A 15,315-nucleotide genomic window follows, 5' to 3' on the forward strand; every position below is an offset into this window, starting at 1 on the left:
GCGACCGGAAGCTCAGGGTCACGCTTGCAGACTTAACGGAGGTGTGAAAAGGTGGGTAGGTGGGATTGAAGGATATGGTGAGAAGGTGGTTAGTTGGGATTGAGGGACATGGTGAGAGGGTGGGTAGGTGGGATTGAGGGAAGTGATGAGAAGGTGGGATTGAGGGACATGGTGAGAAAATGGGATTGAGGGATATGGTCAGAAGGTGGGAGATGGGACTGGGGGATATTGTGAGAAGATGGGCAGGTGGGGCTGAGGGATAATGGGAGCAGGTGGGTAGATGGGGTTGAGGAATATGGTGAGGAGGTGGGTAGGTGGGATTGAAGGTTATAATGAGGAGGTAGGTAGGTGGTATTTGGTGAGCAGGTGGGTAGGTGAGGTTGAGGGATATGGTGAGGAGGTGGGTAGGTGGGATTGAAGGTTATAATGAGGAGGTAGGTAGGTGGTATTTGGTGAGCAGGTGGGCAGGTGAGGTTGAGGGATATGGTGAGGAGGTGGGTAGGTGGGATTCAGGGATATGGTGAGGAGGTGATGAGAAGGATATTGTGGGATTATGAGAAGGTTAGATTGATTTAGCGAAAAGGGACTTTTCCTGCTCCTAAAAATTCTTAAATTCTGAAGTGTGAGTCACCTAATAAGTCAAAGTAAGCAAGAGATTTCAGTGAGAAAAGTTCGTAACCCTGCAGGGGCTGGCTTGCTGCCACAAACTGAAATGGTTTGAATCATGTGATTTCCAGTAAATGTTGTTCTGTGGGGGGGGGTTTGAAGATTTATGATGATGAGAGTGATTTTCTGATAAGTAGAAACGTTTCAATACGAAGGCAGCCTGGTGTAGTACAGCTAGTGCAGAGTAGGTACAGGGACCGGTGCTGTGTGGATCAGGCGGGGCCATTCTAGATGAATAAATCTGACAGTACGATGGGTTCCTCAGGACGCAGAGATTGTATTTTAAAATATTTGGTCGGTTTACTGAGCCTGGTGGCTTTGATTTTTTTGTCTTCGTTTGTGTATGTGATGAACTCGGACCCTGTCCTCGAGCTGAAACAGTGTGAAAAGCGACTGCAAAACGAAACGTCTATGTTAAATGAATGTGAGCAGGCACGGGGGGAGAGCCAGTCCTTATTAAACAACTGCCAGGCTCAATCGGTGAGTAGTAAAACCATCGACAGTCCGTGTGTTATTGATTCTAGTAAAGGAAGCCCTTTAAGGGATGATATTTGTTGCTAAAAGTGAAGCAGCTCTTTAGTAAAACTCGGAGGCTCTGTGAAAAAGTCAATTTTTGTTCATTTTATTTGCAAGTACATAACACATACGTTCAGTAGTGAAGTGGTTATGTTACTGGACTAGTAACCTAGAGACCTGGAATAATTAATCCAGAGTGAACGGGAGTTCAACTCCCACCAGGGCAGCTTAAGAATTTGAATTCAGTTTTAAAAAACATCTGGGAAATAAAAAGCTGGTCTCAGTAAAAGTGTCGATAGTCTTCAGTATACTGGGATGTTATGTTCTCCGTGGCTAACCTGTCTGAACACCAACGACACCTTTGATTGCTGTGATCGTCTCCCAGCCGAGGTGTTGTCGAAAACTTAATTACCTATTATACACAATGCATTAACTCCAAACACTTATTTTCAGACAAGTAAGAATTTATTAAGAAACTTGTACAAGTTGGAAGTGTACCTCAAACAATGGTTGAGGCTACGTCTTCTTCGAACAAAGAAAGCAGTTATCTTTTATACACTTAATTCAGTAATGTCTGTCTATCATTGACTATGGGCGTACATGTACACTCTCATTGGTTCAAGTGGTTAGTCAATCAAAAATAGGGAACCCACCCTCTGACATCCGTAGCTCATTCCTGTTTAGGCACTAGGCTTCACAGGCATGAGAGAACACTACCTCCCTAAATTACAAGCTGGTTAATCAGTAGGGCTGAAGTCAGAATCAAGGCTACATGGCCTGTCAAGAAACTGTATTCTCATTATATTATAAGCCAGCAATACCCTTATCTGAACGGGGGGAGGGGGGGAGGCCAGACAGTACCAAGCACCTGGACAGCCAACTTAATTATCAACGTACCAAAGACAATTGTGTCTTTCTGTGTGTGTGTGTGAAATTGTAACTACCCTATGTATGGGAGTCAAGGAGTTAACATTGGTCAAATACCCATCATGCTTTTCTCTTTTTTTATGGTCAAGTAACTGTTCACGTATTTCTACATTAATGTGGTCTTTATAATTTTCCACAGTGTGATAGGGGGCAGTTGGAAAGATTATCTGTAATCACCAGGCATTGTTCTCTGATTATATATGCTGTGCGTTTTTAGAACCCTTCACTCACCTGACGAAGGAGGAAAGCTCCGAAAGCTTGTGATTTAAAATAAAAAGGCATGGATGTTAGGGAACTTGGGGAAATAAATAGTGATGTCTTGAGGAGTGTACATATTACAGAGGGGGAGGTGCTGGAAGTCTTAACGCGCATCAAGTTAGATAAATCTCCGGGACCTGATGAAATGTATCCCAGGACGTTATGGGAGGTTAGGGAGGAAATTGCGGGTCCCCTAGCAGAGATATTTGAATCATCGACAGCTACAGGTGAGGTGCCTGAAGATTGGAGGGTAGCAAATGTTGTGCCTTTGTTTAAGAAGGGCGGCAGGGAAAAGCCTGGGAACTACAGACCGGTGAGCCTGACATCTGTAGTGGGTAAGTTGTTAGAGGGTATTCTGAGAGACAGGATCTACAGGCATTTGGAGAGGCAGGGACTGATTAGGAACAGTCAGCATGGTTTTGTGAGAGGAAAATCATGTCTCACGAATTTGATTGAGTTTTTCGAAGGGGTAACCAAGAAGATAGATGAGGGCTGTGCAGTAGACGTGGTCTACATGGACTTTAGCAAAGCCTTTGACAAGGTACCGCATGGTAGGTTGTTACATAAGGTTAAATCTCACAGGATCCAAGGTGAGGTAGCCAATTGGATACAAAATTGGCTTGATGACAGAAGACAGAGGGTGGTTGTAGAGGGTTGTTTTTCAAACTGGAGGCCTGTGACCAGCGGTGTGCCTCAGGGATCGGTGCTGGGTCCGCTGTTATTTGTTATTTATATTAATGATTTGGATGAGAATTTAGGAGGCATGGTTAGTAAGTTTGCAGATGACACCAAGATTGGTGGCATTGTGGACAGTGAAGAAGGTTATCTAGGATTGCAACGGGATCTTGATAAATTGGGCCAGTGGGCCGATGAATGGCAGATGGAGTTTAATTTAGATAAACGTGAGGTGATGCATTTTGGTAGATCGAATCGGGCCAGGACCTACTCCGTTAATGGTAGGGCATTGGGGAGAGTTATAGAACAAAGAGATCTAGGAGTACAGATTCATAGCTCCTTGAAAGTGGAGTCACAGGTGGATAGGGTGGTGAAGAAGGCATTCAGCATGCTTGGTTTCATTGGTCAGAACATTGAATACAGGAGTTGGGATGTCTTGTTGAAGTTGTACAAGACATTAGTAAGGCCACACTTGGAATACTGTGTACAGTTCTGGTCACCCTATTATAGAAAGGATATTATTAAACTAGAAAGAGTGCAGAAAAGATTTACTAGGATGCTACCGGGACTTGATGGTTTGACTTATAGGGAGAGGTTGGATAGACTGAGACTTTTTTCCCTGGAGAGTAGGAGGTTTCAGGGTGATCTTATAGAAGTCTATAAAATAATGAGGGGCATAGATAAGGTCGATAGTCAAAATCTTTTCCCAAAGGTAGGGGAGTCTATAACGAGGGGGCATAGATTTAAGGTGAGAGGGGAGAGATACAAAAGGGTCCAGAGGGGCAATTTTTTCACTCAAAGGGTGGTGAGTGTCTGGAACGAGCTGCCAGAGGCAGTAGTAGAGGCGGGTACAATTTTGTCTTTTAAAAAGCATTTGGACAGTTACATGGGTAAGATGGGTATAGAGGGATATGGGCCAAGTGCAGGCAATTGGGACTAGCTTAGTGGTATAAACTGGGCGACATGGACATGTTGGGCCGAAGGGCCTGTTTTCATGTTGTAAACTTCTATGATTCTATGAAAACTGTTGGGACTATAACCTAGTGTTGTGCAAGTCCTTATCTCAGTAAAAGTGACTGTGAAGCTGTCAGGTTGTCGAAAAAACCCAACTGGTTCATTGATATCCTTTAGTGTCCATTAGTTTCCTGCATTACCACAGTGACTAAACTTCAAAAGAATACTTTTATACTGCCTTTCACGCCCTGAGGTCGTGAAAGGCGATATATAAATGCAAGTAAATCCCACACGGACTGCAGCGGTTCAAGAGGGCGGCTCACCACCACCTTCTCAAGGGCAATTAGGGATGGGCAATAAATGCCAGCCTCGCCAGTGATGCACACATCCCTTGAACAAATTTTTAAAAAGTCTTTCTTTTTAGGGAAGGAAGCCTGCTGTTCTTACTCGGTCCGGCTTATATTTGGCTCCAGTCCCTACACCAACGTGGTTGAATCTTAACTGCCCTCTGAAGTAGTCTAGCAAGCCCTTCAGTTGTGAAAGGAGAGCGAGGGATGGGCAATAAATGCCGGGCTTGCCAGCGATGGCCACAACCCAAGAATGAATTTTTTAAAAACATAAACATAAATAACAGTGTTGACCACTTTATTGACACAGTGTGAATCTGAGCAACGCAACACTGAAAAGTTTCAGCTTCAATCGCTCTTTACCCAGAGAGTGGTGAGAATGTGGAACTCGTTACCACAAGGAGTAGTTGAGGTGAATAATGTGGATGCCTTTAAGAGGAAGCGAGATAAACACATGAGGGAGAAAGGAATAGAAGGCTATGCTGATCGAGTTAGATCAAGAGGGTTGGGAGGAGGCTCGAGTGGAGCATAAACACCAGCATGGACCTTTTGGGCCGAATGGCCTGTTTCTGTGCTGTACATTCTATGTAATTTGATGTAATCCCCAGCCTGTGCTGACTTAGCTCATCTCAGCCTAGGTCAAGTCAAGAGCAAAACAACAATTAGTCTTCCTGCTCTAGGGGTTCTGAAGAGGGTTAAAAAAAAATCAGCCTCGATTCCCGCTCCTGATGGGCATCTGGCGCCAATTTTAACAGTAGGTGCACAACAGGTCCTCCTATAGTTACTCACGTGACGCCTTTTGAAAGTTATTACTGAATCTGCTTCCTCCGCCCTTTCAGGCAGCGCAATCCCGATCATAACAACTCACTGCATTAAAAAAAATTCTCCTCATCTCCCCTCTGGTTCTTTTGCCAATTACCTTGGCCAGGATTTTGACCCGGAGCCGAGAAGGAGGCGGAGGCGGGGTGGGGGTCGAAACGCGGATGGAGACCCGGAAGTACGGGTTTGCCGGACACCCTTACAATTTTTTTTGTTGGTTTGCCGTCCGACAGGCCGGCCTGATTGACAGGCTGACCTCAGTCAGACCGGAGCAGAGCAAGGAAGAGGATATGAAAGGGTAAGAGTTCAGGTAAGTCTTGGATTGTATCGAATGGGGGGGTGGGGGGGGTGGGCATGGGTGAGCATGGGGGCACCGGGGGCATGGAGCAGAGGGCACCAGGGGCACATGGGTACGGGGGCATCGGTGGGCATGGGGGCAATCTACACCTACCTGCTCTTTCCAGCAGAGGTCCCTGGGTAAAGATCAGGAGCAGGAACCCCTGGGTTGATTTTATTACTCTCCCTAACTCAGGGGAACGGTGGCCATTAATAGTGTCTCAACTGTAGACTAGGGGTGGGAGGGGCTGAAACCTGGGAATTTCCTGATCCGTGTTAGCTCAGTGCCACATACTTTATATTGAATTTCAGACCCCCTCCATCCCACACAGTATTATTCTTTGCCATGGCTCGATACCATGGACGCAGTTCATTAAAACAAGCTCAAATTACAAGCTCTAAAAACAAAAACACTCACAACTGCAACATGATTTTCCAGCCAGACTTGCTGCCTAACTGCATTGGTGTGGTTTTATTTTTGTTGAAACCCTTTGATCACACTGGTAACGCTATGACTTGCTTTTGGTCTTTGCCCTACTTAAAACGAGAAATGAATCTATCTTCTCAGGACCCCGACTGGGTTCAGATCAATTCGGTTTCTGTCTCTCCAGGCAGAGAAACATGGATTACTCACCAAAACGGGTTAACTCATTCTTTTGTCAGGATCTGGACTAGTGTTGGGGAGGGAGGGGCAACTAGGTGTCAGCTGTGGCTCTGTGGGCAACAATTCTGAGTCCGATGGTTGTGGGTTTAAATCCCACATTAGAGACTTGAGCACAAAATCTAAGCTGACACTCCTGGTGCAGCACTGAGAGAGTGCTGCACTGTCAGAGGTGCCGCCTTTTGGATGAGACGTTAAATCAAGGCCCTGTCTGCCCTCTCAAGTGGACGTAAAGGGTCCCACGCCATTATTATGAGGGAGAGCAGGTGAGTTCTCCCCGGTGTCCTGGGGCCGATATTTATCTCTCAACCAACATCACTAAAAAAACAGATTATCTGGTCATTATCACGTTGCTGTTTGTGGGATCTTGCTGTGCGCAAATTGGCCTCTCTGTTTCCTACATTACAACAGTGACTACACTTCAAAAGTACTTCACTGGCTGTAAAGCGCTTTGGGACGTCCTGAGGTTGTGAAATGTGCTATATAAATTCAAGTCTTTCTTTCCTTTCCATTTTTCTTAAAAATACCAAAACAAAAACAATTCTGGAAAGACTGGGTGGAACTCTGTGCTGGAACCGGGCTTCAAGTCCAGCCCAGACCGATGGGTGAAATTCTCCTCTGTCTGCTGGTTTTAAAGGTCAATGTTGATTGGCCAGACTCAACCCAATTCTCTGTGGTCACCAAGCCCACAGCACAGAATGGCTAGTGTAGGAAATGGAAAAGTAGTGGATGTTAAGGTTAGGGCTGAGACATTGTTCAGATAGTGTAGAGGGAGCTTTACTCTGTATCTAACCCTGTACCTGCCCTGGGAGTGTTTGATGGAACAGTGTAGAGGGAGCTTTACTCTGTATCTGACCCTGTACCTGCCCTGGGAGTGTTTGATGGAATAGTGTAGAGGGAGCTTTACTCTGTATCTAACCCGTGCTGTACCTGCCCTGGGAGTGTTTGGTGGGACAGTGTGGAGAGAGATTTACTCTGTATCTAACCTGTGCTGTACCAAACCGTTTGGTGCTAACAATGAGCGCCCAAAATGAGGAAGTGTTTCATCTCTCAGCAATGAACCTTGATAAGCACAAAAATTCACAAACTACTTGTGACGTATATATTTTTTTTCCAGGTTGCCCTGAGTGAGAACATTGTCACATTAGAGAAGAAGCTAAAAGATCTTGAACTCCTCAATACCAACCTGAACAATGAACAAGAGCAACTGAAAGGTTAGAGGCGCAGAGATCTCGGAGGGTTGTGGGACTGGAGGAGGTTACAGAGGTATGGAGGGGCGAGAGCCATGGAGGGACAGACTCGCGGATAGAACCCTCCAAGATCCATCGGCCAAATCGCTGCTCTTTATTTTGGACACGGATCCCCACTCACAGCGAGGGAAAGAATCTCCAACCAGCCCACTCCAGGGATTCCTGTTTCTGTAGAATAAACCTGGCCAAATTGGACTGAGGAAAATTGCCAAATTGGAATTGCAGAGATTCCCATTCCCAGTGACCCCTGCAGGACGCCTGAGGACATCAGGCTTGGCTGTGATGCCCCCAAGGTTGAATAGCCTATTGACTCTCACTATCTGGGCTCAGGCGCCAAGAATGGGCAACTTTGGGGTGCTATTTGATCCATGTGGAACTATTATCCCATCAGTAGAGGATGGGTGAGAATTAGAATCATAGAATGGTTACAGCACAGAAGGAGGCCATTCGGCCCATCGAACCTGCGCCGGCTCTATGTAAGAGCAATCCAGTTAGTCCCATCCCCTGCTCTTTCTCCATAGCCCTCGAAATTCTTTCCCTTCAAGTATTTATCCAATTCCCTTTTGAAAGCCACGATTGAATCTGCTTCCACCGCCCTTTCAGGCAGCACATTCCAGATCATAACTACTCGCTGCGTAAAAAAGCTTTTCCTCGTGTCGCCTTTGGTTCTATTGCCAATCACCTTAAATCTGTGTCCTCTGGTTCTTGACCCTTCTGCCAATGGGAACAGTTTCTCTTTATTTACTTTATCTAAACCCTTCATGATTTTGATCACCTCTATCAATCTCCTCTCAAACTTCTCTGCTCTAAGGAGCACAACCCCAGCTTTTCCAGTCTATCCACGTAACTGAAGTCCCTCAACCCTGGAACCATTCTAGTAAATCTTTTCTGCACCGTCTCTAAGGCCTTCACATCTTTCCTAAAGTGCGGTGCCCAGAATTGGACACAATACTCCAGTTGTGGCTGAACCAGTGTTTTATAAAGGTTCATCATGATTTCCTTGCTTAGGAAAAAAGAAATAAAGGCTTTAACTGACTCAGACCCCTGCTTACTTTGTCTACGATTTCAACAGGTCTTTATTCTTACTTTATCAGATGTTCTTCAACATTGGGAAGTGAAGTTCTCCGATCTGGAAGAGAAACAAGAAAACCAGGAAGAGGAACTTAATAGAGCGACTAAACGTCTGGATGAGAAGCAGAGAGAAGTTGAAGAGTGGATTGAGAATCACTCGAGGCTGAATCAGCAACTGTAAGAGGCTGTGTTTTTGCAAGATAAAGTTTTATGTTGAGAAACGTTGGTGAAAGGCTCGAGGCCCGTCAATCGGGACGCAGCAGCAAGAAAATGGAGACTCAGATATGTACTTGCAAAGGAAAATTTCACTAAGGGGAAGGAGCAGGGGGGAGTGGGACTAATTGGAAAGCTCTTTTAAAGAGCTGGCACAGGCACGGTGGGCCGAATGGCCTTTCTCCGTGCTGTATGATTCTATGAGAGAAGATGAGGTAAAAGACAGAAAGACTTGCATTTATATAGCGCCCTTTCACGACCTCAGGACGCCCTAAAGCGCTTTACAGCCACTTCACGTTTTAAGTGTAGTCACTGTTGTGATGTAGGAAACGCTGCAGCCAATTTGCACACAGCAAGATCCCACAAACAGCAATGAGATAATGACCAGATAATCTGTTTTTAATGATGTTGGTTGAGGGATAAATATTGGCCCAGGACACCAGGGTGAATTCCCCTGCTCTTCTTCAAATAGTACCATGGGATCTTTTATGTCCACCTAAGAGGGCAGACAGGGCCCTCGGTTTAAAGTCTCATCAGAAAGACAGCACCCCCGGCAGTGCAGCATTCCCTCAGTACTGGCACTGAAGTGTCAGCCTGGATTATGGGCTCAAGTTACTCTAGAGTGAGGCTTGAACCCACAACCTTCTGAGTCAGAGGTGAGAGAGCTACCCACTGAGCCAAGCTGTAGTTGACACCAGGCTGGATAAGCCACCAAGAGTTAGAAGGGTAAAAATTTACCCAGGCCTGTGTTTGGGATCCAGAATCGGCTCTGCACAGACCCCCAAACCGGCCGGCCTGAAATTGAGCCTTAAAACGGGCACAGCGAGGTCCAATTTCTACCCTGAGTCTTCAAGATCAGAAAACAATTTATTCCAGTGCATACTGACCCCCTACTTGACTCTAGGTGGGTTTAAAAACCTTACGATTGTCAGAGAAAGCGAAGACTGAGGGAAGTTAGGGGTACCATAGTTTTGAGGTGCTGGGAAAGAATAATGAGCTTGAGTGGGAGGCACTGTGATATCAACACATTGAGGAATCAGGGAGGAGGAAGGGTGTGTAGGACAGGGGGTTTGGAGATTAGAGGGAAGAAGAGTGGAAAAGTTATCGGAGCAATGACCGTAGCGTCAATGACCGTAGCGACAATGACCGTAGCGTCAATGACCGTAGTGTCAATTACCATAGCGACAATGACCGTAGCGACAATGACCATAGTGTCAATGTCCATAGCGTCAATGACCGTAGTGTCAATGACCATAGTGTCAATGACCGTAGCGACAATGACCGTAGTGTCAATTACCATAGCGTCAATGACCGTAGCGACAATGACCATAGCGACAATGACCATGACGAACTCTGGATTCTTTTACCCTCAGTCTGGTTCAGCAAACACTGAGTCGAATACACCTTTAAAGTTCAACAGAATTTTATTATCCGCGGGGCTTAGTCTATAGTATCGACATTGACTCCTGACAGAGTCTTGTCAAGTCCAATAGAGCAAGCAAGGTTCCATACAGAGGTTTACACATTTATACAGTTACAACAGGACTATGAGCATGATTAACAATGATCAACACCAATCATAAGCGGTTCATGTGTAGGCCATGCCTAGGTTACATGAGGGCAGGCCAATCACAGGTAGTACACGTGCATGATCATGCCGCGGTTACAACAAGAGAGGGATGCATCCTTATCTCCTAACTACGGAATGTTCCTTCGGCCTTGTACTGTTATTGCTTAACTTCAGAATGTTCCAGCTGCACAGATACCCCAACCAGACCCCTAATCTTATCAAGTCTTGTCAACTGTTGAGACATCACAGGACTTACACATAAAGAGCTAAGCACACAAACATGAGGCCGAAAAGGGGCCCATTGTTCTACTTCTAGCTAGTAGGCTACTAACTAACTGTTGCTTAACCGCAATGCTACTTGACAAGTAGGTATTCTACTGAAAGATTGCCACGTAGGCATTCTCAACCATAGCGTCAATGACCGTAGTGTCAATTACCATAGCGACAATGACCGTAGTGTCAATGGCCATCGCGTCAATGACCGTAGCGTCAATGACCATAGCTTCAATGACCGTAGCGACAATGACCGTAGCGTCAATGACCGTAGCGGTGTCAATAAAACCAAGATGAGAAAGACTACAATACAGAAGGAACTTGCATTTATGTAGCGCCTTTCATCTCCTCAGGATGTCCCACAGTCAACTAATTACTTTTGAAGTGCAGTCACTGTTGTTATGTAGGCAATCCCGGCAGCCATTTTCAGACCATGATTCCACAAACAGAAATGAAATGCAAGACCAGTTAATGTGTTTTTGGAGATGTTGGATGAGAGAGGCATATTGACCAGGACACCGAGAAAACTCACCGCTCCTCTCTGAAATATTGCCATGGGATAGCACTCCCTCAGTACTGCACTGGAGTATTAGCCCAGACAATGTGCTCACGTCCTGGAGTCAGACTGAACACACAACTTTCAGACCCAGAGGCAAGAGTGCTACCAACTGACAACTAAAGGAATTAATGGAGGGCATCAGGAAAGGGTTTAATAGTGGAGATGTGATTGATGGATGAATATTCTGAAGTTTTGCTCAATCCCCTTTGAGCAGCAGGGAGTGTTTAAACAGAACTTTCCCTTCGGAAGTTAAATGAGTGGCTCGAGTCCATGATAGGGTAACGTGTACATAAGGTATAGAAGGGGATTAAATGGGTGGGTAGAGTCCATCAGAGGGTAGAGTGTACATTGGCTATGGGAGAAGATTAAATGGGTGGGTAGAGTCCATGACAGGGTAGAGTGTTCACAGGCTGTGGGAGGAGTGGGCGGATGGCCTTTTCTCGTTCTGTGTTTTACGTTCCTATCATTCTTAATATTGAAAATAAATTCTGACTTTGTCTTAATTTACTTCTTACAGAAACAAGTGTTGGAATCAGCCAGTTAGGTATCATGGAGAATGCAGTTGGTTCACCGTTTTGATTGGCATTGGTGGTTCTTGCCTGGGTTTCGGGTCATGCTCTAATAATAAATGCAGTTAACGGTGAGTAACCGATAAAGAACAATCAGTGGAAACGGTACCCAGTGTGCCTTGAGGAACGGGGGGAGAGGGAGGGAGGAGAGAGTGGGAGGGAGTGAGGGCGGGGAGGGACAGAGAGGGGGAGGGAGGGAGAGGGAGAAAGGGAGAGGCGGGAGAAAGGGAGGGGGAGGGACGGGGGGAAGGAGCGAGGGAGGGAGAGAGGAGAAGGGAGGGGGAGAGGTGGAGGGAGGGGACCGTGGGAGGAAGGAGGGACGGGGAGGTGGGAGGGTGAACTTGGGGAAGGGGAGAAAAAGCATTTTCAAAAACCTTTTCCTTATGTTGTACAGGACTCCGCCAAAATCCTGAGATGATGAAGTGGAACCGTCAACATGCAGAGATGGAGCAAACACTCCTGTGCCAAGAGATTGAGGCACTGTTGATTGGAGGAAGAAACTATGGTTCTGAGTCTCTGGGTAGCGATCCTCAATAAAAAAACAAACGCAAACCTGCTTCTCTGTGACACGAATGGGAAACAAGATTCTTGTCCGTTACAACGGGAAGATTGTCCAGTGATGATATCGGAGTTGGTGGCTTTTCACTAAAGTTCAGATTCTCTTGGTTGCCAAACACCCTCTGGGAGGTTGTCACCCTCCCTGTCCTGTCCCACATATCTTCATATTAAAAACTGAACCCTTTGTTTTGAAGAAGTGATGTTGGGCTGGTGATAACTGAGATCTGTAGCACAGGGCGGTTTCAGCCAAACTGGTTCAAGTAACAGTGACAGACAACAGCCTGCCCTAGAGTTAATATGAACGTCCGAGAGACGGAATGAGAAAAGGCCACTCAGTACATCAGTCTCACTCCTTCCACGGTCCATGTACACTCTACTCCGTCACGGACTCTACCCACCCATTTAATCTCCTCCCATAGCCCGTGTACACTCTACTCCATCACGGACTCTACCCACCCATTTAATGTCACGGAATGAGAAAAGGCCACTCAGTACATCAGTCTCACTCCTTCCAAGGTCCATGTACACTCTACTCCATCACAGACTCTACTCGCCCATTTAATCTCCTCCCATAGCCCATGTAATGTCTACCCCATCATGTCAATGAATCAATCATTCTTTCCCAGTGTCTTAAGACTGTGACACTTCCTCACCCACCTCAATCCACCCTTCCTGCCTGCAGTCTACAGAATTTTAAAACCTAAGTTGACGTCCATTAACTACTGGACAACCCCTCTGCTCCTTCTCCTCCCTCCATGGTGTTGTGACCTGCACCCAGAGTCTTGGGCCTCTCAACAAAATCAGGGATTAATTACACAATTGACAGATGCCTCCAATTGGCAAAAAGGTTGCCTTGACGACATGGTAAGGGGAGGGGATCAATTTTACATTACTACTATTTGATTTCACTGGGGGTTTTTTTTTGCTATGACGGTTAGTGAGCTTGAATAACACTGGGTGTTGAGGCTCAGAAACGTGGATTGGTTGGATTTTGCCAGCCTTTGTTTCACCGAGTCCTACACGAGGTTATAATGACCAGAAATGTCTATCAGTATTTTTTTTTAGCAAAACATAAGATGTTATCCAGGAACCGAAAAAAAGTCAAAGAAAAGAATCTGACTTTTGCTTCTGTAACAGTTGGTGATGGATTTAAGTGATGGGAAGCACTGGGATTTGACACTCTGTAAAGTGGGAGTTGTTACTGCTCCCCCACCCCTCTGATGTACATAGGACCAGGAGCAGGCCATTCAGGCCCTCAAGCCTGTTCCACATATTTATTGAGTGAGATGTATATTTGTTTCTCAAGAAAGACGAGAGAAGCCGGGATTGTTCTCCTTGGAGCAAAGATGGTTAAGGGGAGATTTAATAGAGGTGTTCAAAATTATGAAGGGTTTTGATAGAGTAAATAAGGAGAAACTGTTTCCACTGGCAGGAGGGTCGGTAACCAGAGGACACAGATTGAAGATAATTGGCAAAGAACCAGGGTGGTGATAAGGAGAATTTTTTTTACGCAGCGAGTTGTTCTGATCTGGAATGCGCTGCCTGAAAGGGCGGAGGGAGCAGATTCAATAATAACTTTCAAAAGGGGAATTGGATAAATACTTGAAAAGGAGACATTTTCAGGGCTGTGGGGAAAGAGCAGGGCAGTGGGACTAATTGGATAGCTCTTTTCAAACGGCCAGCTCAGGCACGACGGGCCAATTGGCCTCCTTCTGTGCCGTAAGATTCCATGATAGTTTGTACTAATCCAGAGACCAATTAACTTAACACCAAATGAATTGTGTGTCTATATCTTTAATATAATATTTCTGTGCATATTTGCAATAAAATATAACAATAAAACCAACTCTGGTGCCAAGTGAACAGATTTTGTTGCTTCCACTGGTCTCCAGATGAAACTCCAGTCATTCCGAAATCACATCCTGATCGGAGCAAAGCACGTGCCAGAGACACAGCGATCTGTGACTCCATGGGGTAATGTTCCAGCTTCAAGCTGCAGATTTGCGTTTGCCTGCAAGTAACAGAAACTCAACGCTTGTGGTTTACAATTTTCTGACCACTCATTTTTAAATGTTTGAAAAACTGCGCAGCACATGCCCAAATTTCTGATTTGCGTTCCCAGTGAGCAAGGCAGTAAATCAACCCTCAAAAATAGATCATTGGGACCCCTCGATTACATTCGTTATTCTATATATAAAGCCCCCAAACCCTTTGGATAGATTCTCGCCTCAAGGACCTTGACCAGGGAGCCATTCCTCACGTGTGAGTCTGGACAGTGAGTGTCCAGATCCTAGGAGTGCAGAGGGCGCTCTGGAGAAAGTTGCCCTCACTGAACGCCCTACTTGTGTAGGATCTGTCGGGGTTATTGGACACCGAGCCACAGTGGGAGATCCTGCTGCTTTCCCCCCCTCCCCTTGCCCTGGAGCACAATGTAGGACCCTCACTACTGTGGTGGCTGAGATCAGCCACTTCTGCGCAGTCCAGTGGATTGAGCCCGGAACCTTCTTACTCCGCATGGCTTGGCATTGCACTGGCTCGTGCGTTTTCCAGCTGAGCCATTGGAAGGGGGAGATTGAACTTTCGATAATCTTTCACATTCAGGTCCTATTTCAATCTGAAGATGTGCGAACAGCAAGGTGGGAAATAACGGAGAGCAACAAGCAGTTTCAGAAGGATTTAAAACTTTTAGGAAGTGGGCCAGTAGATGGCTGATGTCGTTCAATGTGAATAAACACAAATAATTAAAGCCCTGATTTCAACCTAACCCACCCAGTGAGAACCGGGAAGCAGTCGGGTCAGGCGCCAGATTTACACTGCACCTATTGGGGTCAATCAGGCGTAAAATCAGGTGGAGAGTGAATCGCCCGTCTGACCCGAACACGCCTTGATTCTCGCCTGGTCGGTTAGGTTGAAGTCGAGGCGTTAATGTGGGAGCAAGGAATCGAAATCTGAAATAAAAACAGAAAATTCTGGAAACATTTGGCAAATCAGGCAGCATCTGTGGAGAGAGATACAGAGTTAATGTTTCAAGTCTTTCCTCAGAACTGGAAGAAGTTAGAGATTTAACAGTTTATAAGCAAGTATAGAGCCAGA

General features: G+C 45.8%; 1 protein-coding gene across 1 annotated transcript; it reads left to right on the top strand.

Moving 5' to 3' along the window:
- The first annotated feature begins 653 nt into the window (after positions 1-653).
- Positions 654-14,068, top strand: LOC137299626 (putative leucine-rich repeat-containing protein DDB_G0290503). The gene is made up of 5 exons (XM_067968523.1): positions 654-1,146; positions 7,277-7,373; positions 8,504-8,657; positions 11,613-11,735; positions 12,059-14,068. The coding sequence occupies exons 1-4, from the start codon at positions 898-900 to the stop codon at positions 11,731-11,733; spliced, it is 621 nt and encodes a 206-aa protein (XP_067824624.1). The 5' UTR covers positions 654-897; the 3' UTR covers positions 11,734-11,735; positions 12,059-14,068.
- Positions 14,069-15,315: the final 1,247 nt, after the last annotated feature.

Source organism: Heptranchias perlo, chromosome 29 (assembly GCF_035084215.1).
Source record: "Heptranchias perlo isolate sHepPer1 chromosome 29, sHepPer1.hap1, whole genome shotgun sequence".
In the NCBI taxonomy this organism is placed as follows: Eukaryota; Metazoa; Chordata; class Chondrichthyes; order Hexanchiformes; family Hexanchidae; genus Heptranchias; species Heptranchias perlo.